Below are 27,647 nucleotides of genomic sequence, written 5' to 3' on the forward strand. Positions count from 1 at the left end.
ACAGGAACTGTTATTCAAAATGTGGGTGTGATGCCTTCTTTTTGTAGATATGCCGAGCTTAGGGTCTACATCTTCGGATGCAGATTTCTCTGCCCCAGCAGAGTAGTTCCAACTGCCAGTCTGAGTAAGCTTTGGCTTACACAGATGGCTGAGGGCTGCAATGATTTCGACCAATAGACGAGATGGTCATCTTTTTTCCTACAGCTACCTTCAGCAGCATAAGCCTATTAGATGTACGGTATTGCTCAGATGCTTCCCTGCGGCTGTGCAATACTGTACATCTCTGAATCAGGCCAAGTAATAGCACTAACAATGGTGTGTCCTCAATTTGGTTTTCTACCATGCTCAAAATGTTGCCTTGTGGGGTCTTATCTTATTGAGCCTGTGACTTAGCGTGTTGAATTATGAATCCACTGTTAATATGATAATTTGGAACCTTTGTATGCAAACACTTAAAAGGCAGTGCACACTGTGGTGCTGTTGCAACGTTACACATGCATCCATTTGTGGGGCATATGTCCTGTGAATAACACAGCAGTATGGCTGGTGCAGAGTTACAGGCAATTCCATCTCATTTACTCTGTATTCATGATGTATTCATCCAAATGGGGCTAAGAGATAATGGTGTATGTGCTAAGCCATGGAGAGATAGGATGGAAGTACCAGCCAATCAGCTTCTGTCACTTTTCAAACACAACCTGTAACATGGCAGTTAGGAGCTGGTTGGTTGGTTGGTTGGTTGGTTGGTTGGTACTTTATCTCCATGTACTTTATCTCTTAAGCCTAATATGCCACTTTGGAGAATTAGTTTTGCCTATATAGTAGATGCAGGTCCACATTGATGATGATGATGATGATGATGATCACAACTAGTAGAAACTAGGCATTCATCTCAAGATGCCTACAAGCTGGCATACAAGCATATATACAGTACACATTTTTTTCTGTATGTGCTTCTTTTGTGCATACTGATGTGTCCTCAGACATCTATCCTTTTTGTGTCATCTGGTGCGTAGATTCCTGGCATGACTTAGATGCTCTGTAATGGGTACTAAGACCCAGATTATCATACTGTTACCTGAATTTAGCATCTTTTTCACATTGTAGCCACGTACAAAGTCGCTTATAGTGTCTGAAATTAGTATTAGTATTTCTGTTACAAAGAAATTGGTGTAAAGCTGCACATTAAGCACAATGATGCATAACCTGGTGCCTACTCATATTGGCTCTCCATGTTTTTACCCAGGTTAGAGTCTAAGCCACACACTAAAGATGCATGTAATGGCAGCACCAGTGTCCAGGGTCCATGGGCCTGGCTGATTCAGATGTGGACAGAGTAGTCATCGCTGCTTTACATGGAAGCAGCAGTGAAAGCTCTTATACTGTATGATAATGCAGCAGGAAACGTTACGCCTCCAGCTTGCATTAGTGGTCCGGGCTGCGTCCTCGGATGCAATATTGGATCATCTGCGACACCATCAGCTGGCTCTGTGACCCACGGGGTCGTGCAAGTCAGCCACTGCAGATCCAAACAAAAGGCCAGAAATCCCCATCCTCCAATGAAGATACTGGCCTCATCCCTCAGCCATAACGGCAGTGATACACCTCCATTTTTGGTAATGGTGGCCATCACTGCCCCCTCCCGTTCCCCAAACAGCATCAGATAATCAATATCTGCATCCTCTTTTGCAGGCTTGTACTACACATCAGTACTTAGTAAAATGTACCGCTAATGCAACAGGATGTAAATCAGGTCCCATGTGTATTGTTCTTCTATCACATTAGTGATGTTTTATAAAGGAGTGTGTAGAGCTTATTCACAAACTTCATGGCAAGCAATGAGGCTATTTGGTGCAATATGAGGATATTTGAGGACAGATGTTTAGTACAGCAAATTAACATGCACCTCTACATCAGGCCCTGTGTGGGCTACTGCAATTCCAGTTCAATTGTTTTGGCAATGATTGAGATGTTGTGGAGATCTTGTCAAGCTTCAGATAAAGTGATAGTAAAGGGGTTATTCTCTTACCTTTCCCCAGCCGGAACTGAATATTTGGAAGTTGTCATTGATAAGTTCAAGAAGTGTCAGGAATTTCTTGTCTCCATATTCAAACCGTTTCCCAAAAACAATGGAGCAGATAACATTGGAGACAGCACGACTGAAGAAGAAGGTTACATCGATGGGTTTTTCTATAGAAAGACAGAAGTGAGTTTACATGATCATTTGCATGAAAATAGTGCTGTTAGTAACAGAAAACTCTATAATTAAGCAAGACTGAATTTCCTTTTACTTTTACAAATTGTATATTTTTTCCTCAGTGAAATATACCACTAAAGGTCACATTTTCATGTTAAAATCTCATGTAAGAGAAATCTATTCATCTGCAAAATGAGAAATGTGTGATGGGAATGTGAGAAACGTGTATTGTGGCCCCATTTTTCTGGCTTGGTGTTGCTGTAATGATCTCTAACAAAATGGCTGGAACTATGTTGTGAAAACTAAAAAGAAAAATAATGGTATAATAAGTATATGTTGTATAGAGTCAACTGGGGGGAATACAAACATTACCTCAGCTGTTGGGATTGCCGGCAATCACATAACCAACAGTAGCATCCCAACTCTGAAGATCCTAACATCGAGGGGTGGGGCTGGGTAAGTATTTCTACCCCCCCTGTTATCTACGTCTAACTCTCGGGTGTTGGCGGTTATGACTAACCACTCCTCCTAGTGACTAACCCTAACCCCCCTTCCCCCCCCAGCACTAACCATAATCCTGAAACACGATACTTACCTTCAGTAACCCAGGTGTCTGTGATCCGAAACCATCAGGATTCTGGTGTCATTCACATGACCATCGGCATCCTGACAGCTGGGATACTGAACGCATCCCAACTGGGGAATATTACATCAGGAGGAAAAGAGAACAGTAGATACCTCATCTACATTCGTTGGATAATACTATGAAAGGTGCTGGGATGTAATTAAGCAGGTTGCTGCTCAGGGAAGAAGATACAATCTCATGATGATTTATGTAAATTTTGTTGTTGAAGTCAGAAGAAACATTTGGGGCATTGATGGTGACCAGAGAGGTTTGATTGTGAGGGTTGAGAAGTGGCTTACATACATGTCAGTATTAGAGATGCATTTGGGTTTAGAATTCCAAGTAGAAATGAGGAACTGAGTGTACATTATGCTTTAATTTTCAAATCTGGACAGATATGTGGAATAATTAAAAAAATGTAAGAATGTTGAGCATAATGAGTCCACTGCAGAAAAGACATGATAATAGATTCACCTGGTACTTACTGTTAGTGTTCCTGAATTCCTCCAACAGGAATTGAGCCTCCTCCTGAATGCGCTCCTCAACACTCCTCTTACCCATACCAAAATTCCGAAGTGTAACAAGGGCAAACCGCCTGAGGATCTTCCACTTTTCCCCATTGGAGAATGCTATTCCTGTGGTAATGACAATGTCACACTACAAAATTATGATATACATAGAAAACCAACGTAAGTTTTATACTGTATTTACTACTGATTATTAGTTTCAAAGGCAAAAGAGTCTATACACATAGTAAAGGCAACCATTTTGTCAGCAGACCGATATTTACAAGAAGCCTTAGAGTATGCCATTTTTATGATCCGAAGCAATGTTCATGGAAAGGAGCTAGTTACATCACTGACGAAAAGTGATGACATGTTTCTCAGTGATTTCACTAGTTTTTAGTTAATAGGCTGCATTCTTATACATATTGTGTATCAAAATGGCTACTCTCGTGGATGGGAAGAAAAATACATGGAGCTGACAGTAATGTTAGGACCCTACTCCTAGTGTTAGACCACTGCAATCACCCCATTATGTGACATCTCTACTAGGCATAACCTATTCCATCCAGGGTAATCTGCATAGTGTGCACAACACTGATGCCTCGTCTGGTACCTTTCGTGGGTGGAATATATAACCTGTTGGTGGTGGCATGGACTACCACCCAAGTGGGGAAACTAGCCGTCTGTCGGGATTCTGGTGTTGATATATTGACCGCTGGGATCCCGTCTGGCAGTCAATTAACTGCCTCCCATTAGAATTGCAGACACTGAAAAAATAATTTCCCCACTCATAAAGCGTTTTATACAGTATAAGTTCCATTATCAAACCAGCACTGCACTAGTAAGTTTATACCAATGTGGTATAATAAATCTACAATGTCCAGGTAGACAGTCAATAGGTCGACATGCAATAGGTCAACAGATAGAAAAGGTTGACATGTACATTAGATCAATGTTTATTTTAGGCCACATCTTGAATATTCCATGTTATGTGACCACCATCAGTACAAACGTTTACCCTTGTGGGCTCGCTTCGCTCACCATGCATCAGGCAAGGTAGCTCACTCCACTACCGCTGAGCTCACCACAGGTTACTATTCCCAATAAATGTCCATGTGGATAGTAAAGCAAGCAAATGTTGGGAAAACATGTGAAAAACCCAAAACATGTGTTGACTGTTTATCTACTCTTGTAACATCGACCTTTTGAACCTGTCGGCCTTTTTTACCTGTTGACTTTAAGCACTCACTGAGGTAACTACAGCCCCCACGGGAACTTGGAGGCACCAGGCTTGGGGGTCACAGAAGTTTCCCATGTGGACTAGCCATCCACATGTAAATCTGCTAATGTCCCTCAAAAAATGGCCGCCACCTTGTAAGAGACAGATACTTGACCTCTAGAATCTGTCTCCCCTGTCCCTACACAGCACTGCAGCTTTACCCAGAAGTGCCGGGAGTGCTCAGTGCTGGCAGCGGTAACAGCAACTACCCACTGCCAACATGTTACACCCCTGGCAGTGAGCATTTACCCCTGACAATGAACATTACACCCCTTGCAACGAGTATGAAACCTAGTGCATGAAATGAGCATGACAATCAGAGCATGAAACCCATGTCAACGAACCATGGACCCCTGGCAACATGCATGCTACCCACACCATAAAACACCCTGGCAACGAACATTACACACCCCTGGAAATGAGCATGAGACCCAGCGCATGAAACCCCGGCAATGAACATTACACCCTTGGCAAAGAGCATGACACCCAGAGCAGTAAACCCCTCGCAATGAGCATGACACCCAGCACCTGAAACCCCTGGCAAGGAGCATTACACACCTGGCAACAAGCAATACACCCTGGGCATGAAACTCCTGGCAACGAACATTACACCCCTGGCAATGAGAATTACACCAGAACATGAAACCCCTGGCAATGAGCATTACACCCAGAGCATGCAACCCCCAGCAACAAGAATTACACCCCTGGCAACAAGCATGGAACCCAGAGTATAAAACCCCTGGCTATAAGTGTGAAACCCAGAGCATGAAACCCCTGGCAACAAGCAAGTCATTTAAATGTAATTAGAGGCCTTACTGTGGGGTATAATGTATCACAAGCATTCAGGTGTGTAGCATAATGTATCACGAGCATTGCAGTATGTGGTATAATGTATCACGAGCATTGCAGTATGTGGTATAATGTGTCATGGGCATTGTGGTGTGTGGCATTATTTGTCACAGGCATTATGGTGTGCGGCATACTGTATCACGAGCATTGCAGTATGTGGTATAATGTGTCAGGGGCATTGTGGTGTGTGGCATTATTTGTCACAGGTATTATGGTGTGCGGCATACTGTATCACGAGCATTACAGTGTGTGGCATAATGTGTCTGGCATTGTGATATGTGGCATAATGCCTCACAGGCCTTACCGTGTGTGGCATACTGTATCACGAGCATTGTGGTGTGTGGCATAATGTGTCAGTGGCATTGAGGTATGTGGTATAATGTGTCAGAGGCATTGTGTTGTGTGGCATAATGTGTCAGGGGCCTTGTGGTGTGTGTCATAATGTGTCACAGACATTACAGTATGTGGCATAATTTGTCACAGGCATTACGGTGTGTGGCATAATGTGTCGGGCATTATGGTATGGCATATTGTGTAATGGGCATTACAGAGTGTAGCATAATGTGTAAGGGACATTATGGTATGTGGTATAATGTGCAATGGGCATTTCGGTGTGTGTCATACACCCTGGGCATGAAACCACTGGCGACGAACATTACACCCCTGGCAATGAGCATTACACCCAGAGCATGAAACCCCTGGCAATTAGTGATGTGCACCGGAAATTTTTCGGGTTTTGTGATTTGGTTTTGGATTCGGTTCCGCGGCCGTGTTTTGGATTCGGACGCGTTTTGGCAAAACCTCCCTGAAAATTTTTTGTCGGATTCGGGTGTGTTTTGAATTCGGGTGTTTTTTTTACAAAAACCCCTCAAAAACAGCTTAAATCATAGAATTTGGGGGTCATTTTGATCCCATAGTATTATTAACCTCAATAACCATAATTTACAATCATTTTCAGTCTATTCTGTACACCTCACACCTCACAATATTATTTTTAGTCCTAAAATTTGCACCGAGGTCGCTGGATGACTAAGCTAAGCGACCCAAGTGGCCGACACAAACACCTGGCCCATCTAGGAGTGGCAGTGCAGTGTCAGACAGGATGGCACTTCAAAAAAATAGTCCCCAAACAGCACATGATGCAAAGAAAAAAAGAGGCGCAATGAGGTAGCTGTGTGACTAAGCTAAGCGACCCAAGTGGCTGACACAAACACCTGGCCCATCTAGGAGTGGCACTGCAGTGTCAGACAGGATGGCACTTCAAAAAAATAGTCCCCAAAAAGCACATGATGCAAAGAAAAAAAGAGGTGCACCAAGGTCGCTGGATGGCTAAGCTAAGCGACACAAGTTGCCGACACAAACACCTGGCCCATCTAGGAGTGGCACTGCAGTGTCAGGCAGGATGGTACTTCTAAAAAATTGTCCCCAAACAGCACATGATGCAAAGAAAAATGAAAGAAAAAAGAGATGCAGGATGGAATTGTCCTTGGGCCCTCTCACCCACCCTTATGTTGTATAAACAGGACATGCACACTTTAACAAACCCATCATTTCAGCGACAGGGTCTGCCACACAACTGTGACTGAAATGACTGGTTGGTTTGGGCCTCCACCAAAAAAGAAGCAATCAATCTCTCCTTGCACAAACTGGCTCTACAGAGGCAAGATGTCCACCTCCTCCTCCTCACAGATTATTAATTCGTCCCCACTGGAATCCACCATCTCAGGTCCCTGTGTACTTTCTGGAGGCAATTGCTGGTGAATGTCTCCACGGAGGAATTGATTATAATTAATTTTGATGAACATCATCTTCTCCACATTTTCTGGAAGTAACCTCGTACGCCGATTGCTGATAAGGTGAGCGGCTGCACTAAACACTCTTTCGGAATACACACTGGAGGGGGGGGCAATTTAGGTTAAATAAAGCCAGTTTCTGCAAGGGCCTCCAAATTGCGTCTTTTTCCTGCCAGTATACGTACGGACTGTCTGACGTGCCTACTTGGATGTGGTCACTCATATAATCCTCCACCATTCTTTCAATGGTGACAGAATCATATGCAGTGACAGTAGTCGACATGTCAGTAATCGTTGGCAGGTCCTTCAGTCCGGACCAGATGTCAGCACTCGCTCCAGACTGCCCTGCATCACCGCCAGCGGATGGGCTCGGAATTCTTAGCCTTTTCCTCGCACCCCCAGTTGCGGGAGAATGTGAAGGAGGAGCTGTTGACGGGTCACGTTCCGCTTGACTTGACAATTTTTTCACCAGCAGGTCTTTGAACCTCTGCAGACTTGTGTCTGCCGGAAAGAGAGATACAACGTAGGTTTTAAATATAGGATAGAGCACGGTGGCCAAAATGTAGTGCTCTGATTTCAACAGATTGACAACCCGTGAATCCTGGTTAAGCGTATTAAGGGTGGAATCGCTCTGTTTTAGCTCCTCCTTCAATGTCTCCAGCTTCTTCTGCAAAAGCCTGATGAGGGGAATGACCTGACTCAGGCTGGCAGTGTCTGAACTGACTTCACGTGTGGCAAGTTCAAAGGGTTGCAGAACCTTGCACAACGTTGAAATCATTCTCCACTGCGCTTGAGTCAGGTGCATTCCCCATCCTTTGCCTATATCGTAGGCAGATGTATAGGCTTGAATGGCCTTTTGCTACTCCTCCATCCTCTGAAGCATATAGAGGGTTGAATTCCACCTCGTTACCACCTCTTGCTTCAGATGATGGCAGGGCAGGTTCAGGACTGTTTGCTGGTGCTCCAGTCTTCGGCATGCGGTGGCTGAATGCCGAAAGTGGCCCGCAATTCTTCGGGCCACCGACAGCATCTCTTGCATGCCCCTGTTGTTTTTTAAATAATTCTGCACCACCAAATTCAATGTATGTGCAAAACATGGGACGTGCTGGAATTTGCCCAGATGTAATGCACGCACAATATTGGTGGCGTTGTCCGATGTCACAAATCCCCAGGAGAGTCCAATTGGGGTAAGCCATTCTGCGATGATGTTCCTCAGTTTCCGTAAGAGGTTGTCAGCTGTGTGCCTCTTATGGAAAGCGGTGATACAAAGCGTAGCCTGCCTAGGAATGAGTTGGCGTTTGCAAGATGCTGCTACTTGTGCCGCCGCTGCTGTTCTTGCTGCGGGAGGCAATACATCTACCCAGTGGGCTGTCACAGTCATATAGTCCTGAGTCTGCCCTGCTCCACTTGTCCACATGTCCGTGGTTAAGTGGACATTGGGTACAACTGCATTTTTTAGGACACTGGTGACTCTTTTTCTGACGTCTGTGTACATTTTCGGTATCGCCTGCCTAGAGAAATGGAACCTATATGGTATTTGGTACCGGGGACACAGTACCTCAATCAAGTCTCTAGTACCCTGTGAATTAACGGTGGATACCGGAAACACGTTTCTCATCGCCCAGGCTGCCAAGGCCTGATTTATCCGTTTTGCAGCAGGATGACTGCTGTGATATTTCATCTTCCTCGCAAAGGACTGTTGGACAGTCAATTGCTTACTGGAAGTAGTACAAGTGGTCTTCCGACTTCCCCTCTGGGATGACGATCGACTCCCAGCAGCAACAACAGCAGCGCCAGCAGCAGTAGGCGTTACACTCAAGGATCCATCGGAGGAATCCCAGGCAGGAGAGGACTCGTCAGACTTGCCAGTGACATGGCCTGCAGGACTATTGGTTTTCCTGTCTAATGAGGAAATTGACACTGAGGGAGTTGTTGGTGTGGTTTGCAGGAGCTTGGTCACAAGAGGAAGGGATTTAGTTGTCAGTGGACTGCTTCCGCTATCACCCAAAGTTTTTGAACTTGTCAATGACTTCTGATGAATGCCCTTCAGGTGACGTATAAGGGAGGATATTCCTAGGTGGTTAACGTCCTTACCCCTACTTATTACAGCTTGACAAAGGCAACACACGGCTTGGCACCTGTTGTCCTCATTTCTGTTAAAATAATTCCACACCGAAGAGGTGATTTTATTTTTGTAATTTGACCTAGCATGTCAATGGCCATATTCATCCCACGGACAACAGGTGTATCCCCGGGTGCCTGACTTAAACAAACCACCACACCATCAGAATCCTCCTTGTCAATTTCCTCCCCAGCGCCAGCAACACCCATATCCTCATCCTGGTGTACTTCAACAGTGACATCTTCAATTTGACTATCAGGAACTGGACTGCGGGTGCTCCTTCCAGCAATTGCAGGGGGCGTGCAAATAGTGGAAGGCGCAACCTCTTCCTGTCCAGTGTTGGGAAGGTCAGGCATCGCAACCGACACAATTGGACTCTACTTGGGGATTTGTGATTTAGAAGAACACACAGTTCTTTGCTGTGCTTTTGCCATCTTAACTCTTTTAAGTTTTCTAGCAGGAGAATGAGTGCTTCCATCCTCAGGTGAAGCTGAACCACTAGCCTTGAACATAGGCCAGGGCCTCAGCCGTTCCTTGCCACTCCGTGTCGTAAATGGCACATTGGCAAGTTTACGCTTCTCCTCAGATGATTTTGATTTAGATTTTTGGGTCATTTTACTGAGCTTTATTTTTTTTAATTTTACATGCTCTCTACTATGACATTGTGCATCGGCCTTGGCAGACGACGTTGATGGCATTTCATCGTCTTGGCCATGACTAGTGGGAGCAGCTTCAGCACGAGGTGGAAGTGGATCTTGATCTTTCCCTATTTTACCCTCCACATATTTGTTCTCCATTTTTTAATGTGTGGAATTATATGCCAGTAATATATCAATAGCAATGGCCTACTACTATATATACTACAATGCAGCACAGATATTGAGCATTTTTCAGGCAGAGAACGTATAATACTGGTGGTCACTGGTCAGCAAAACTCTGCACTGTACTCCTCCTATATAATACTTGTGGTCCCCAGTCCCCACAATAAAGCACTGTGAGCACAGATATTTGCAGCACACTGAGCACAGATATGGAGCGTTTTTCAGGCAGAGAACGTATAATACTGGTGGTCACTGGTCAGCAAAACTCTGCACTGTACTCCTCCTATATAATACTGGTGGTCCCCAGTCCCCACAATAAAGCAGTGTGAGCACAGATATTTGCAGCACACTGAGCACAGATATGGAGCGTTTTTCTGGCAGAGAACGTATAATACTGGTGGTCACTGGTCAGCAAAACTCTGCACTGTACTCCTCCTATATAATACTTGTGGTCCCCAGTCCCCACAATAAAGCAGTGTGAGCACAGATATTTGCAGCACACTGAGCACAGATATGGAGCGTTTTTCAGGCAGAGAACGTAGATATTTGCAGCACACTGAGCACAGATATTTGCAGCACACTGAGCACAGATATTTGCAGCACACTGTACATAGAAACTGAGGACGCCAGCCACGTCCTCTCACGATCATCTCCAATGCACGAGTGAAAAATAGTGGCGACGCGCGGCTCCTTATATAGAATACGAATCTCGCGAGAACCATGCAAAAAAGGGTGAAGTTCGGGCGGGTTAGGATCCCGAGGATCTGAACCCGCTCATCACTACTGGCAATGTAACATGCTCACTGCCAAGGGTGTGTAATGCTTGTTGACAGGGGATTTTATGGTCTGTGTGTCATGCATGTTGCCAGAGGCATTACTATATGGAGGGAAAATTACAAATAATGTAAGGGCATGAATTAGGATTTCTTTTTTTCTGTGGTGGCCAATGTCTGGGGGTGCAAGTTGCAAAACTGGGGTAACTTTTCCTGTAATATCACACACCTTGCAGCAAGGCCATGCCCCTTCCATTGAAGCCACACCCCTTTTTTTAAAATGGCGGGGGGGGGGGGGGGCGCACACTGGAAACTTTTATGGCATGGGGGAGCATAGTTTCTAGTTATGCCACTGTAAGGACTGTCAACCTTTTTGTACCTGTTGACCCAAAGAATTTTAACCAAATGATGTTGACCTATTGACTGTCTACCTAGACATTGCAGATCTATCATCCGGATACCCTATATACAGTAATTCTCTTCTAGTCTATCTAGGTGGGGGATACAGGAAAGTGGCTGTGCAATATCGTACAATTGATTTACTAATGTTGCAGGATGTGCCTGTAGGAAACAGAGGCCTCTTGCATGCATTGCAGATCTGAGTGCTGTACTGAAGATGCAGCATTGGATCACCACAGCAGCAATGTTTGCAGCCCTTGTCCATCTGAGCAAGCTGAAGCGTACTCAGACTTGCCATTGAAACTCCTGTTTTCCCAGATCAGGAAGTCTGCATCCGAAGATGCAGAACATGGTCTCAGCTGAGCACACCAACAAAATGGGGGCGTCACATTACCATTATGTAGTAAAGTCCCTGTAGTTGCCCAGTACCACCCCCAGATGGCGCAGCATGTCAATCTTGCTGCAGCTAAGTGATCACGTGCAGTTCCCCCACTAATGGGTAACGGTTACGTACTAACCTGTATCGGGACCAGTGTATAATATTTGGTTATACTATCAGGATGGCTTTTATATGAACTATTACTGGCTTTAATTGCAAATCATATGATGAATACAGCATTAATAAAGTTGTTTACCAGGTTTTGCTGATTCATGGTGATAAAAGAAATGTATTATTCTAAATTGTTTAGCCCTGTGGTTGGGATAAGAGGATTGTAGCTGAAATAGTCAATTATCCAGTTTCAAATGAAATTTGCAGGTATCACAATATTTACTAAACAAATAACCTTTATCCGAATGTGGAATCTGCAATTATGGAGCTCATTAATAGGAGAACATGAATAAAAAAAAAAAATAAGAGACACTAATACTAATACCATCATTGTGAAGCCATGGCCACAAAGGATGGAGGAATGGGATTTATTGTACCATACTTTTGTTTGTCATGTGCTCTTATCTGGGAGTGAAGCCAACTCAATCACAGCACAAGATGTTCTGTGTGTTTTCTCACTGTGGGTAAATGTTTTCAGTACTCGTCTCACATTCTCTGGTTATTTTAATAAATTATCAATTACCAAATAGTAATACATAGGGCCCATCATTAAATTGCATTGACCAATATTAACTAAACCAAGCCTCTTCTATCCCCTTCAACTGTATATAAGGGATTAGTACTTGTGAAGTGGGGAAACTAAGACTGTCTGGTGCCCAGGAACACCCAGCACTTTTCCACACATTCTAATAATATGTGTCTCAATCACCACAGTAATGTTGTACGTACACTTTGTGTAAGTCATGAAGTGTAGGAGTTTTTAGGGATTTTTGCACACACACACTAGCAAAGAATCACTCGACTCCTTGAACATCGGCCTTGCATGTGGCACTGAATCAGGTTTTAAACGGGGAAGACTCATCATCCAGCCTTTTGTGTACTACTGTTAAATATGAAGTACAGTACTGTATCTGGATTTTGCTCAGTTATTCCTTCTCCAACATGAGCAGAACCATTGAGTGGTTCCTCTTTAGTTATCAGTCATTTTTTAACCTTTTTTATTTTATTAAAGTACTCTTTATTGTTAATTTTCTCTTTTTTATTTACATGCAAAATGACATACACAACATACAAATACAGTCGATTAGACAATTAGTACAATACAATGCACTTACATAGATTTATAGGTTGAAATCATTTCATATATGCCCAATTTATCGCTTATCGATTATTTAATATATATTGTAAAAGAATAAAAAAAATCCCTTTAGATTTTTTCCACATATGAATCTTTTTAAGCATAAGCATACCTATTGGCCCTCATTCCGAGTCGTTCGCTCGGTAAATTTCATCGCATCGCAGTGATTTTCCGCCTAGTGCGCATGCGTAATGTCCGCACTGCGACTGCGCCAAGTAATTTTGCAATAAAGATAGTATTTTTACTCACGGCTTTTTCTTCGCTCCGGCGATCGTAATGTGATTGACAGGAAATGGGTGTTACTGGGCGGAAACAAGCCGTTTTATGGGCGTGTGGGAAAAAACGCTACCGTTTCCGGAAAAAACGCGGGAGTGGCTGGAGAAACGGAGGAGTGTCTGGGCGAACGCTGGGAGTGTTTGTGATAGTTGGAAGAGTGCGGTTACGCTGAAAACTGTGTGGTCATAGAGGAAAGAATGCACAGTCATGTGATTTAATATGTCCAATAATGGTAGTGAGTGTTTTAGTCATTATAGCATGCCATTTTATATATATATATATATATAGTGGGGGGATAAGGGTACCGGCGACTTGTGTTGTTTGGAATGCAATCACTAAAACTTAAATTTATGAGCCAAAAAATATATAATAATACAAACAAGTTTTTAATAACACATAAAAGTGGAATAAGACATTTTTTTTCTAAATATTGGTAAAAACATATAGGTCTTAGTAAAAGGTAAGGAGTTCTGACTTAACTTAAAATAGGCAAGGGGGTTCCCTGCATTGACCCCCTTGCCTATTTTAAGTTAAGTCAGAACTCCTTACCTTTTACTAAGACCTATATGTTTTTACCAATATTTAGAAAAAAAATGTATGTCTTATTCCACTTTTATGTGTTATTAAAAACTTGTTTGTATTATTATATATTTTTTGGCTCATAAATTTAAGTTTTAGTGATTGCATTCCAAACAACACAATTCGCTGGTACCCTTATCCCCCCACTATATACTCTTTTTAGCAGTACTGTACCAGTATTGCGCTCTTATGGGGTGGCAGACACCTATAACTAGGTTTTGTGTGTTTTTAGTATTTTTAAAAAATCTTTTTAATTCACGTTCAGTTACTGAGACGCTACCCCACAAGTGGCGCTGTATCATCTCTTGCTATATATATATATATATATATATATATATATACTGTATATATATATATATATATATACAGATGTAGCCACGCTCGATGTTGCCATTACAAGAACGGGCGTTCACTCTATAGGGTTTAATGTGTGCACGTCTCTCCCATAGCGCCGCACAGACACTAGAGGTCAATTAGTACCTCTAGTGTCAGCGGCCACTCCCACAATGCTGTGCGGTGCGCGATGACATCAGGTGCACAGCATGGCAGCATATAGGAGGTTCTGGTGGTGCAGCGGCGGCGGCAGCACCCTTAAGGATGCGGCACCCCGGGCAAAACTCCTGCTTGCACGCGGCAAGAGACGCTCCTGGCCGCTGGACCTGCTCATTGTAGTGTGGTATAATCGAACAGGAGGGCATTTTAATGTTATATAGTATGAACCGAGGCACTATAATGAGGCACAATATGAATGGGGGGCACTATATATCATAATGTGAATTGGGGGTATTGTGTGGCATAATGTGTACTGGCATTAGAGTGAGTGACAGACTGTGGTGGGCAGGACCAAACACTAGCCAATTCGATCCAGCTGGGGGGGGGGGGTAGAGCCAAACACCGGGCAGCTTAAGCCTGGAGACTAGAATCGAGTGAGTGACAGACTGTATGCCTGTGGGGACGGAGCTAAACGTTGCACTGATGCGGGAAGGCTCCTTGGTCCTCCAGTTTTTATTTTTATCTTCTATTACATAAATTAACTGGTTCTTAAAAACTGTGTCAAATAGATTCTGGGTGCAGGGTGAGTGCCATGCCCCCCCCCCCCCCCTTCAGCTCAGGGGCCCGTGTGCACAGCACACACTGCACCCATTGATAATACGCCAGTGGCTTAAATGAATATTGATTATAATATGAAACTACTATTGATTCTAGATCCTACAGTTATGCTTGAAAGCACTGGTTGCAGCATCTGCGCTTAAGCACTAATTTGACCAGGTACACCTAATTTTTGAATAGTCTGTAATGTGATTGATGGTATACTATATGTATTTTGGTTATGCTTAAACCTATTTGATTCTAATCCGGTTATTTGCAGCACTCCTGGTTTTTGTTGCCATCTAATATTTTCCCCCTCAAGATGAGGTGGATTAGAATGGTGATTGCATACCTCCCAACTGTCCCGATTTCAGCGGGACAGTCCCTCTATTCGGACACTGTCCCGCTGTCCCACCGCCGTGTCGCAGTGTCCCGCGGGCGGGGGCAGTTGGGAGATCCTGTGATCACCGCTGCTCTGCAATGCAAAGCAGCCGGTAATCACTTAACAGATGCCATCTGCATCTAAACAGCACTGCAGAGTGAGATGGGAGCAGCCCAGCTGCTCAGGGAGTGCTGGGGGCACCCCCAAAATTACTAAAATGGGGGTCAGACGTCAAACATCGCCCCCTTATGACAAGGTCCCCCCCCCCCTCTTTTCGGCCATGGCCGCGCCTCCGGTTCGGCAGATCCCTCTTCCAGAAAGTGAAATGTTGGGAGGTATGTGATTAACATGTGAGTTCTTCACTTGTTTGCTATACAGATGGAGCCACATTTATCTTGACTTCTTTGCTGCGCCTATGCACACCACGGTTTATTAACATAAGACCATCATCTATTGTTCTCAGCTGCAATACAATACAGAGAGAACAATACATCAGGGGATTAAGTCATTACAGCAGGGGATTAAATCCGACTGCCCAGTCTCAGTTAATCCTAGTAAAGGCCAAGATAAACATGGCTCTGTCTGTATATGTGACTCCTCAGGGGTGACTGTAACACACTATGGGGGATATTCAGTTGTTTGAAAAGTTAGTTGGGTGTCTGTTTTTCCTATCTAATAGACAGGAAAAAACAGGCACCCAACCGACTTTTCAAACATTTCAATTCCCCCCTATATATTAGCCTTCTGATTTCAGTACACTATACCTATATATTTTGGTGAAGGTATTCCATTAAATTGTTGGTAGTCATATTAAACTACTCTAGTCATATTTCGCTGTGTGGCCTGGGAGGCGGAGTCCTGATTATATGTATTCTGTCCTATGTAGGTGTTTTGTGCTTCTAAGAGCCATGTGTGTCTATTAACCTGATGCATTGCCTGTCTTGAGAAAGGTTCGGCATTGAACCACCGAAACGTTGACTATAAGGCTACTGATGACTACAATAAACCATTAACAGAGACCTCCTGATTGAGAAGTGTTCTATATGTGAGAGTGCACCCTCCAGCTTGTGGAACTTTGTGACTGATAATAGCTTTCTTTTTATCACAGGCAAGAACAGCAGCCACTTATGGTTGACTTACACAAACAACATCAACACCCTCATCCTCCTCATTAGTGTCAGATAGTAGTATACAAATATCCAATTCATCCTGTTCCACTTTCACACTAGCATCCTCTATTTCTATAATGTCCTCATCAACATCTTTACTTGCCAGCTCTCCACATTTGCAGATGGTGCAGAAATGGTGCAAGGAGGAGAAAAAGACAGACTCACACATACTATAGCTAACATGGACACCCCTAGACTCTCCTCAGGTAAGTATGTTAATCACATACCTCCCAACATTTCACTTTCTGGAGGAGGGATCTGCCGCACCGGAGGCTCGGCCATGGCCGAAAAGAGGGGGGGGGGGGACCTTGTCATAAGGGGGCGATGTTTGACGTCTGACCCCCATTTTCGTAATTTTGGGGGCGCGCCCAGCACTCCCTGAGCAGCTGGGCAGCTCCCATCTCACTCTGCAGCACTGTTTAGATGCAGATGGCATCTGTTAAGTGATTACCGGCTGCTTTGCATTGCAGAGCAGCGGTGATCACAGGATCTCCCAACTGCCCCCGCCCGCGGGACACTGCGACCCGGCGGTGGGACAGCGGGACAGTGTCCGAATAGAGGGACTGTCCCGCTGAAATCGGGACAGTTGGGAGGTATGCAATCACCATTCTAATTTGTTCTACTGCCTTATTGGTTTTCACTAAGTTTTGGCTATAAAAATGATTGGAATAATACAAAGAAAATATTTATAATACAGGTTGAGTATCCCTTATACAAAATTCAAAATCACACATTTTTGGTTCCCCTACTGAGATAATTACATATATATATATATATATATAGCAAAAAAGATAAAAGAAGAGGGGGCGCTCCATAGTGCATAAAAGTTTTAATATAAACAAACAGATAAAAGACTGTAAACTCCAGAGAGATGTAACTCATACCAGAGAATAAAACACTGTGGGCTGGTTACCACAAGACATATAATGTTACCATCCAGGCAATACTCGTCTCGCAGTTTAACGACTCTCCAGAGCAGACCACATGAAGCTGCCAGCCGGATAATATGTTTAGCTTCACACGGACCCGCCGTGTGTGTGGGCTGCTGCACTGGATCGGGTAGACCCAGTAAAGGAATGCCGGAGGTGAAAGTAGAAAGCGCGTTGTCAGATCACACCCTGTCCGGTTTCGTCTGGATGGTAAAATTATATGTCTTGTGGTAACCAGCCCACAGTGTTTTATTCTCTGGTACGAGTTACATCTCTCTGGAGTTTACAGTCTTTTATCTGTTTGTTTATTTTAAAACTTTTATGCACTATGGAGCGCCCCATCTTCTTTTGTCTTTTTTGCTAGAAATTACACCCATGAATCCTGGGTTTTTTGAGCTGGAGTAGGGGAGCAGCGGCCCTGATATACGTGGTTACATGTGCAGACTCACTACAGGTCATCTGTTGTTTTTGCTGGACTATTTATACACAAGTACACTGGCGCTTTCACTATTTGTTTTATTTTTATTGTTTTATTTTATATATATATATATATATATATATATATATATTGTATATATTAGAGATGAGCGGGTTCGGTTCCTCGGAATCCGAACCCACCCCGAACTTCAGCCTTTTTACACGGGTCCGAGGCAGACTCGGATCTTCCCGCCTTGCTCGGCTAACCCGAGCGCGCCCGAACGTCATCATCCCGCTGTCGGATTCTCGCGAGGCTCGTATTCTATCGCGAGACTCGGATTCTATATAAGGAGCCGCGCGTCGCCGCCATTTTCACACGTGCATTGAGATTGATAGGGAGAGGACGTGGCTGGCGTCCTCTCCGTTTAGACTGTAGACTAGAGAGAGAGTAGAGAGTGACACTTGATTTACTAATTTTGGGAAGCATATTAGGACGGAGTACTACTTGCTGATAGTGTGACCAGTGACCACCAGTTTAATCCGTTCTCTGCCTGAAAAAAAATGATACACAGTGTGACACAGTCACATACCATATCTGTGCTCAGCCTCAGTGTGCTGCATCATCTATGTAATACTGTATATCTGACTGTGCTGAGTGCTCACTGCTCACACAGCTTAATTGTGGGGGAGACTGGGGAGCAGTTATAGCAGGAGTACATATTTTTAACAGTGCACACTTTTGCTGCCAGAGTGCCACTGCCAGTGCCAGTGTGACTGACCAGTGACCACTACTACTTGCTGATAGTGTGACCAGTGACCACCAGTTTAATTAATCCGTTCTCTGCCTGAAAAATAACGATACATAGTGTGACACAGTCACATACCATATCTGTGCTCAGCCTCAGTGTGCCCTCAGTGTGCTGCATCATCTATGTAATACTGTATATCTGACTGTGCTGAGTGCTCACTGCTCACACAGCTTAATTGTGGGGGAGACTGGGGAGCAGTTATAGCAGGAGTACATATTTTAACAGTGCACACTTTTGCTGCCAGAGTGCCACTGCCAGTGCCAGTGTGACTGACCAGTGACCACTGACCACCAGTATATTGTGATTGTCTGCCTGAAAAAGTTAAACACTCGTCGTGTGGTGTTTTTATTCTATAAACGCATTCTGCTGACAGTGTCCAGCAGGTCCGTCATTATATAATATATACCTGTCCGGCTGCAGTAGTGATATATATATATATATATATTTTATATATCATTATCATCCAGTCTATATTAGCAGCAGACGCAGTACGGTAGTCCACGGCTGTAGCTACCTCTGTGTCGGCAGTCGCTCGTCCATCCATAATTGTATACCACCTACCCGTGGTGTTTTTTTTTTTTCTATCTTCTTGATACTAGTAGCTTACTTTAGGAGTCTGCAGTGCTGAGCTGACAGTGTCCAGCAGGTCCGTCATTATATAATATATACCTGTCCGGCTGCAGTAGTGATATATATATATATATATATATATATATATATATATATTTTATATCATTATCATCCAGTCTATATTAACAGCAGACGCAGTACGGTTGTCCACGGCTGTAGCTACCTCTGTGTCGGCAGTCGCTAGTCCATCCATAATTGTATACCACCTACCTGTGGTGTTTTTTTTTTCTTTCTATCTTCTTGATACTACTAGTAGCTTACTTTAGGAGTCTGCAGTGCTGAGCTGACAGTGTCCAGCAGGTCCGTCATTATATAATATATACCTGTCCGGCTGCAGTAGTGATATATATATATATTTTTTATATCATTATCATCCAGTCTATATTAGCAGCAGACGCAGTACGGTAGTCCACGGCTGTAGCTACCTCTGTGTCGGCAGTCGCTTGTCAATCAATAAGTATACTAGTATCCATCCATCTCCATTGTTTACCTGAGGTGCCTTTTAGTTGTGCCTATTAAAATATGGAGAACAAAAATGTTGAGGTTCCAAAAATAGGGAAAGATCAAGATCGACTTCCACCTCGTGCTGAAGCTGCTGCCACTAGTCATGGCCGAGACGATGAAATGCCAGCAACGTCGTCTGCCAAGGCCGATGCCCAATGTCATAGTACAGAGCATGTAAAATCCAAAACACCAAATATCAGTAAAAAAAGGACTCAAAAATCTAAAATAAAATTGTCGGAGGAGAAGCTTAAACTTGCCAATATGCCATTTACCACACGGAGTGGCAAGGAACGGCTGAGGCCCTGGCCTATGTTCATGGCTAGTGGTTCAGCTTCACATGAGGATGGAAGCACTCCGCCTCTCGCTAGAAAAATGAAAAGACTCAAGCTGGCAAAAGCACAGCAAAGAACTGTGCATTCTTCGAAATCACAAATCCACAAGGAGAGTCCAATTGTGTCGTTTGCGATGCCTGACGTTCCCAACACTGGACGTGAAGAGCATGCGCCTTCCACCATTTGCACGCCCCCTGCAAGTGCTGGAAGGAGCACCCGCAGTCCAGTTCCTGATAGTCAGATTGAAGATGTCAGTGTTGAAGTACACCAGGATGAGGAGGATATGGGTGTTGCTGGCGCTGGGGAGGAAATTGACCAGGAGGATTCTGATGGTGAGGTGGTTTGTTTAAGTCAGGCACCCGGGGAGACACCTGTTGTCCGTGGGAGGAATAGGGCCATTGACATGCCTGGTGAAAATACCAAAAAAATCAGCTCTTCGGTGTGGAAGTATTTCAACAGAAATGCGGACAACATTTGTCAAGCCGTGTGTTGCCTTTGTCAAGCTGTAATAAGTAGGGGTAAGGACGTTAACCACCTCGGAACATCCTCCCTTATACGTCACCTGCAGCGCATTCATCATAAGTCAGTGACAAGTTCAAAAACTTTGGGCGACAGCGGAAGCAGTCCACTGACCAGTAAATCCCTTCCTCTTGTAACCAAGCTCACGCAAACCACCCCACCAACTCCCTCAGTATCAATTTCCTCCTTCCCCAGGAATGCCAATAGTCCTGCAGGCCATGTCACTGGCAATTCTGACGAGTCCTCACCTGCCTGGGATTCCTCCAATGCATCCTTGCGTGTAACGCCTACTGCTGCTGGCGCTGCTGTTGTTGCTGCTGGGAGTCGATGGTCATCCCAGAGGGGAAGTCGTACTCGTAAGCCCACTTTTACTACTTCCACCAAGCAATTGACTGTCCAACAGTCCTTTGCGAGGAAGATGAAATATCACAGCAGTCATCCTGCTGCAAAGCGGATAACTGAGGCCTTGGCATCCTGGGCGGTGAGAAATGTGGTTCCGGTATCCATCATTACTGCAGAGGCAACTAGAGACTTGTTGGAGGTACTGTGTCCCCGGTACCAAATACCATCTAGGTTCCATTTCTCTAGGCAGGCGATACCGAAAATGTACACAGACCTCAAAAAAAGACTCACCAGTGTCCTAAAAATGCAGTTGTACCCAATGTCCACTTAACCACGGACATGTGGACAAGTGGAGCAGGGAAGGCTCAGGACTATATGACTGTGACAGCCCACTGGGTAGATGTATGGACTCCCGCCGCAAGAACAGCAGCGGCGGCACCAGTAGCAGCATCTCGCAAACGCCAACTCTTTCCTTGGCAGGCTATGCTTTGAATCACCGCTTTCCAGAATACGCACACAGCTAAAAACCTCTTACGGCAACTGAGGAAGATCATCGCAAAATGGCTTACCCCAATTGGACTCTCCTGCGGATTTGTGGCATCGGACAACGCCAGCAATATTGTGTGTGCATTAAATATGGGCAAATTCCAGCACGTCCCATGTTTTGCACATACCTTGAATTTGGTGGTGCAGAATTATTTAAAAAACGAGAGGGGCGTGCAAGAGATGCTGTCGGTGGCCAGAAGAATTGCGGGACACTTTCGGCGTACAGGCACCACGTACAGAAGACTGGAGCACCACCAAAAACGCCTGAACCTGCCCTGCCATCATCTGAAGCAAGAAGTGGTAACGAGGTGGAATTCAACCCTCTATATGCTTCAGAGGTTGGAGGAGCAGCAAAAGGCCATTCAAGCCTATACAACTGAGCACGATATAGGAGGTGGAATGCACCTGTCTCAAGCGCAGTGGAGAATGATTTCAACGTTGTGCAAGGTTCTGAAAACCTTTTGAACTTGCCGCACGTGAAGTCAGTTCAGACACTGCCAGCCTGAGTCAGGTCAATCCCCTCATCAGGCTTTTGCAGAAGAAGCTGGAGACATTGAAGGAAGAGCTAACACAGAGCGATTCCGCTAGGCATGTGGGACTTGTGGATGGAGCCCTTAATTCGCTGAACAAGGATTCACGGGTGGTCAATCTGTTGAAATCAGAGCACTACATTTTGGCCACCGTGCTCGATCCTAGATTTAAAACCTACCTTGGATCTCTCTTTCCGGCAGACACAAGTCTGCTGGGGTTCAAAGAACTGCTGGTGACAAAATTGTCAAGTCAAGCGGAACGCGACCTGTCAACATCTCCTCCTTCACATTCTCCCGCAACTGGGGGTGCGAGGAAAAGGCTCAGAATTCCGAGCCCACCCGCTGGCGGTGATGCAGGGCAGTCTGGAGCGACTGCTGATGCTGACATCTGGTCCGGACTGAAGGACCTGACAACGATTACGGACATGTCGTCTACTGTTACTGCATATGATTCTCTCCCCATTGAAAGAATGGTGGAGGATTATATGAGTGACCGCATCCAAGTAGGCACGTCAGACAGTCCGTACTTATACTGGCAGGAAAAAGAGGCAATTTGGAGGCCCTTGCACAAACTGGCTTTATTCTACCTAAGTTGCCCTCCCACAAGTGTGTACTCCGAAAGAGTGTTTAGTGCCGCCGCTCACCTTGTCAGCAATCGGCGTACGAGGTTACATCCAGAAAATGTGGAGAAGATGATGTTCATTAAAATGAATTATAATCAATTCCTCCGTAGAGACATTGACCAGCAGCAATTGCCTCCACAAAGTAGTACACAGGGAGCTGAGATGGTGGATTCCAGTGGGTACGAATTGATAATCTGTGAGGAGGAGGATGTACACGGTGATATATCGGAGGATGATGATGAGGTGGACATCTTGCATCTGTAGAGCCAGTTTGTGCAAGGAGAGATTATTTGCTTCTTTTTTGGTGGGGGTCCAAACCAACCCGTCATTTCAGTCACAGTCGTGTGGCAGACCCTGTCACTGAAATGATGGGTTGGTTAAAGTGTGCATGTCCTGTTTATACAACATAAGGGTGGGTGGGAGGGCCCAAGGACAATTCCATCTTGCACCTCTTTTTTCTTTCATTTTTCTTTGCGTCATGTGCTGTTTGGGGGGTGTTTTTTGGAAGGGCCATCCTGCGTGACACTGCAGTGCCACTCCTAGATGGGCCAGGTGTTTGTGTCGGCCACTAGGGTCGCTTAGCTTACTCACACAGCTACCTCATTGCGCCTCTTTTTTTCTTTGCGTCATGTGCTGTTTGGGGAGTGTTTTTTGGAAGGGCCATCCTGCGTGACACTGCAGTGCCACTCCTAGATGGGCCAGGTGTTTGTGTCGGCCACTTGGGTCGCTGAGCTTAGCCATCCAGCGACCTCGGTGCAAATTTTAGGACTAAAAATAATATTGTGAGGTGTGAGGTGTTCAGAATAGACTGAATATGAGTGGAAATTATGGTTATTGAGGTTAATAATACTTTGGGATCAAAATGACCCCCAAATGCTATGATTTAAGCTGTTTTTTAGGTTTTTTTGAAAAAAACACCCGAATCCAATACACACCCGAATCCGACAAAAAAAAAATCGGTGAGGTTTTGCCAAAACGCGTTCGAACCCAAAACACAGCCGCGGAACCGAACCCAAAACCAAAACACAAAACCCGAAAAATTTCCGGTGCTCATTACTAGTATATATTATAAATCTATATAATATATCTATATATACACATAGTATATAATATATATTTCATTGTTTCAGTAGGGGACCCAAAAATGTGTAATTTTGGATTTTGGATAAGGGATACTCAACCTGTATATTCTTTGTAATTTTCATATACTTTATATAGTCAAAACTCTGGCATATACATTAGCTTGATAATAAAGGGACCTGCTTCACCTGCCTCACCGCACCGCATGTCAGCGGCTAACACATAGCCCTCGTGGACACACTTAACTCTCCTCAGGGATTTGTGACATTTCTGTTTCTGAATGCAGTTTGTGTTACTGTCTTAGTGGATTTCATTTTGTTTACACCTTTTCTAGAAAAGGTCTTGCATCGTCATTAGAGGCAGAAGAAGATGCCTCTAATGAAAGTTTCAGAACTTGAAAGTTTCAGAATCACTACTAATAAATAGAGATGTGCACCGGAAATTTTTGGGGTTTTGTGTTTTGGTTTTGGATTCGGTTCCGCGGCCGTGTTTAGGATTCGGACACGTTTTGACAAAACCTCCCTGAAAATTTTTTGTCGGATCTGGGTGTGTTTTGGAGTCTGGTGGTTTTTTTCAAAAACCCCTCAAAAACAGTTTAAATCATAGAATTTGGGGGTAATTTTGATCCCATAGTATTATTAACCTCAATAACCATAATTTCCACTCATTTCCAGTCTATTCTGAACACCTCACAATATTATTTTTAGTCCTAAAATTTGCACCGAGGTCGCTGGACTAAGCTAAGCGACCCAAGTGGGCGGCACAAACACCTGGCCCATCTAGGAGTGGCACTGCAGTGTCAGACAGGATGGCACTTAAAAAAATAGTCCCTAAACAGCACATGATGCAAAGAAAAAAAGAGGTGCACCAAGGTCGCTGGATGACTAAGCTAAGCGACCCAAGTGGCCGACACAAACACCTGGCCCATCTAGGAGTGGCACTGCAGTGTCAGACAGGATGGCACTTAAAAAAATAGTCCCCAAACAGCACATGATGCAAAGAAAAGAGAAAAAGAGGTGCACTGTGGTCGCTGGATGGCTAAGCTAAGCGACACAAACACCTCAATATCACAGGAATTATTCGTTCTAATCAATGGTATTATTGGTCCAAATCACTGGAAGAAAATGACAAAATCACTGGAATTATTCGTAAACATTTGTATAAAGTCGCTGCTTTCTGATTACAGAAATGCTTAGATATTCATGTGAATCCACAATCCCTTCCCAGAGGAAAAAGAAATTGAGAAACCGTTGTTTGAGAACGTTGTTCTCTTTCCCTTACAAAGGAACAAACCACTTTCCAAGAAGACTAACGTTTTTGGGATTATGGAGACATAATGTTTTTGAATATAAATCCTAAAGCAGGTGGTGTATTAGAGCAAAAGAGTGCAAGAGACCAGCCATGCAGTTTCTGAAATATTATGAAAAAATGTTACTGCATTACATAAGCACTCATTCCTAACTCTGCTAAGTACTGTTTGGTATACTGTATCTGGCTTCCATGAGGTAGTTGTCCATTATTTCAGCTTCCATTGACCTTTTTGAAAGCGGTAGAAGTTATCGATTCTTTTTTTTTTTTTCCCTATTTTTAATTTTCACCAGCAAAGCCCAGTAAAATGTTGCAATATTAAGTATTGACTTGTGCCTTCTGGGGGTCCACTTCTTCACCAAACCCAGCCAAATCTCATCCTGACCCTCTGTTCCATGTTCTCTATGTACCCCATCTGTGTCACCCATGTCTGTCTACCCCTCCCCTTTAGATTGTAAGCTCTCACGAGCAGGGCCCTCTTCCCTCATGTGCTTATCCTTTGTCTTACTTTAATAATCTTCAACTGTACCACATCCAGCAGTCTTCTGCCACCTGATACTTATTCCAGTGTCATCTGCTGATGTAACTAAGTTTATTTACCCTGTACTTGTCCTATACTGTCATCAACTGTAAGTTGCTGTTTTCCTGTTTGATTATTTATGTACTCTGTAATTGGGCGCTGTGGAACCCTTGTGGCACCATATAAATAAAGGACAATAATAATAATAATAATAATAATAATAATAATATAGGGTGTATAATCACCAGGTGTATCTGACACATCGCTCAGTACAGATTACAGGATGTATAATCAGTAATCACCAGGTGTATAACACACGTCACACAGTACAGTATATAGGGTGTATAATCCCCAGGTGTATCTCACACATTGCTCAGTACAGATTACAGGATGTATAATCAGTAATCACCAGGTATATTACACACGTCGCACAGTATAGTATACATACTGGTCACAACAATGCAGCAGATATTGAGCACTGATCAAGATACTAGAAATGACACAGCAAAAACAAATATTAGCAAAAGGTGATTGATCGGGCGCTAATTGGTGCTGTAGCTCTAAATGCTGCTGCTAAACCTTTTGGGGTAGTCACACCCAAACAGAATTCAAAGAAAAAAAACACACAAAATAGCAGCGCTAAAATAATAATACATATGAAGGATTGAGTGATAAAAACTTCACATTTAATATGTTAGCAAATTTAACCACATTAAAAACATATATACCAAGCCCAAAAAATCAAATGGAAACTGAGGGTCTCAATGTAACTGCCTATAATGGTGTAGTCCGTTCCTATTATAATAAGCTGGATTTGCAGATGGGTGAATTATGTAAAAGTGGACTGGCAGCGCAGTCTCACCAAACAACTTTACCAGAACCGCTGGAGGTGTAGTCCCTTGGATATCTTTGGTATGATTCAGGTGTCCAAATGTAGGGTCCTCATTGCAATGTGGTGTCCTCTTATAGAGGTGAAGATCGGTAAACTCCAGAACTTTAGTCACCACGATTTTTCTGCTAAGATCAAAGTCCAGTCTTTGTCCGGGATATACATAGGCAGTGATGGTAGATTGAATAATGACCCAGAAATGTTCTGACGCGTTTCGCTGAAGGCACTGCAGCTTTATCAAAGGATATTTGTACAACTGAGCTGGTCACATATTTATACCCTTAATAATCAGCAAACGCTCTACAGCTGTTCACTCAATCCTTCCAATATATTAAAATATTATACAAAACATATGAAATTCAATTTAATCAGATTATACATAAAATCCTAGGACAGACTCAGATAGTAAAATTCAATTTTTTATTTAGTATAACAGATAAAAAACCTTATTAAGGGAATTTAATATATTCATATTTCAATTGCTTCCGGGTTAATTAAACATGTGACCCCGGCTTCCCATCATCATTCTTGGCTAATATCAAAAATAATCTATATAACAACCCATATTAACATGTACTGTATATATATAGTTATTTTTAATTTAAACATAAACACAGTATATAAAACATAGATTCTAAATAGATCTCGTATATTAGATGGCCACTTCTGGGTTCATATTCTGATCTCACTTCCGCTCTATGGAGCACATAGTAGTTCCGTTGTCTCGTGTAGGTGAGAGAGCCGCTACCCACATCCCCGGCTCCCGATCACATGACCACCATGTGAACGGTCACGTGACAGGAAGAAAGAAGTACTATTGCATGTCATCGGAACAATCCCGGATATACATATCGTCTTCCTCGTCACGTGGCCGCCCCATGGCCAATCACGTGACAGTAAAGGGCTCGCATGATACAGCCAATCATAGGATTCGGGAAAATATAACTGTTTACCAAAGTCAGTTGTCATGACAACTGTCAACTACTTACTTTCGTTTGTAAAATCAAAATCTCAAAAGTATATTCACTGTTCTTTCTAGTTTAAAATAAAAGATATAGAGCTATTTTCAGAAAATAGCACACACCTTTTATTTAACTATATAATAATGAGCATAACGATTAT

The 27,647-nt window shown here is 43.6% G+C and overlaps 1 protein-coding gene and 1 long non-coding RNA gene across 3 annotated transcripts in view; one reads left to right on the forward strand and one right to left on the reverse strand.

Moving 5' to 3' along the window:
• LOC134949261 (uncharacterized) overlaps positions 1-3,547 on the forward strand; it is a 37,340-nt gene extending 33,793 nt beyond the window's left edge. The window contains exons 3-4 of the long non-coding RNA XR_010183129.1: positions 2,040-2,206; positions 3,336-3,547. This is a non-coding gene — a long non-coding RNA (uncharacterized LOC134949261). The remainder of the gene's footprint in view (positions 1-2,039; positions 2,207-3,335) is intronic.
• Positions 1-27,647, reverse strand: part of LOC134949260 (cytochrome P450 2G1-like) — a 92,622-nt gene that overhangs the window by 30,858 nt on the left and 34,117 nt on the right. For both annotated transcript variants that reach the window (XM_063937747.1, XM_063937748.1), the window contains 2 exons: positions 3,308-3,457; positions 2,030-2,190 (listed from right to left, as the gene is read on the reverse strand). In XM_063937747.1, the coding sequence (XP_063793817.1) occupies positions 2,030-2,190; positions 3,308-3,457 (311 nt within the window). The remainder of the gene's footprint in view (positions 1-2,029; positions 2,191-3,307; positions 3,458-27,647) is intronic.

The sequence above is a fragment of the Pseudophryne corroboree genome, chromosome 8 (genome assembly GCF_028390025.1).
Source record: "Pseudophryne corroboree isolate aPseCor3 chromosome 8, aPseCor3.hap2, whole genome shotgun sequence".
NCBI classification, from domain to species: Eukaryota; Metazoa; Chordata; class Amphibia; order Anura; family Myobatrachidae; genus Pseudophryne; species Pseudophryne corroboree.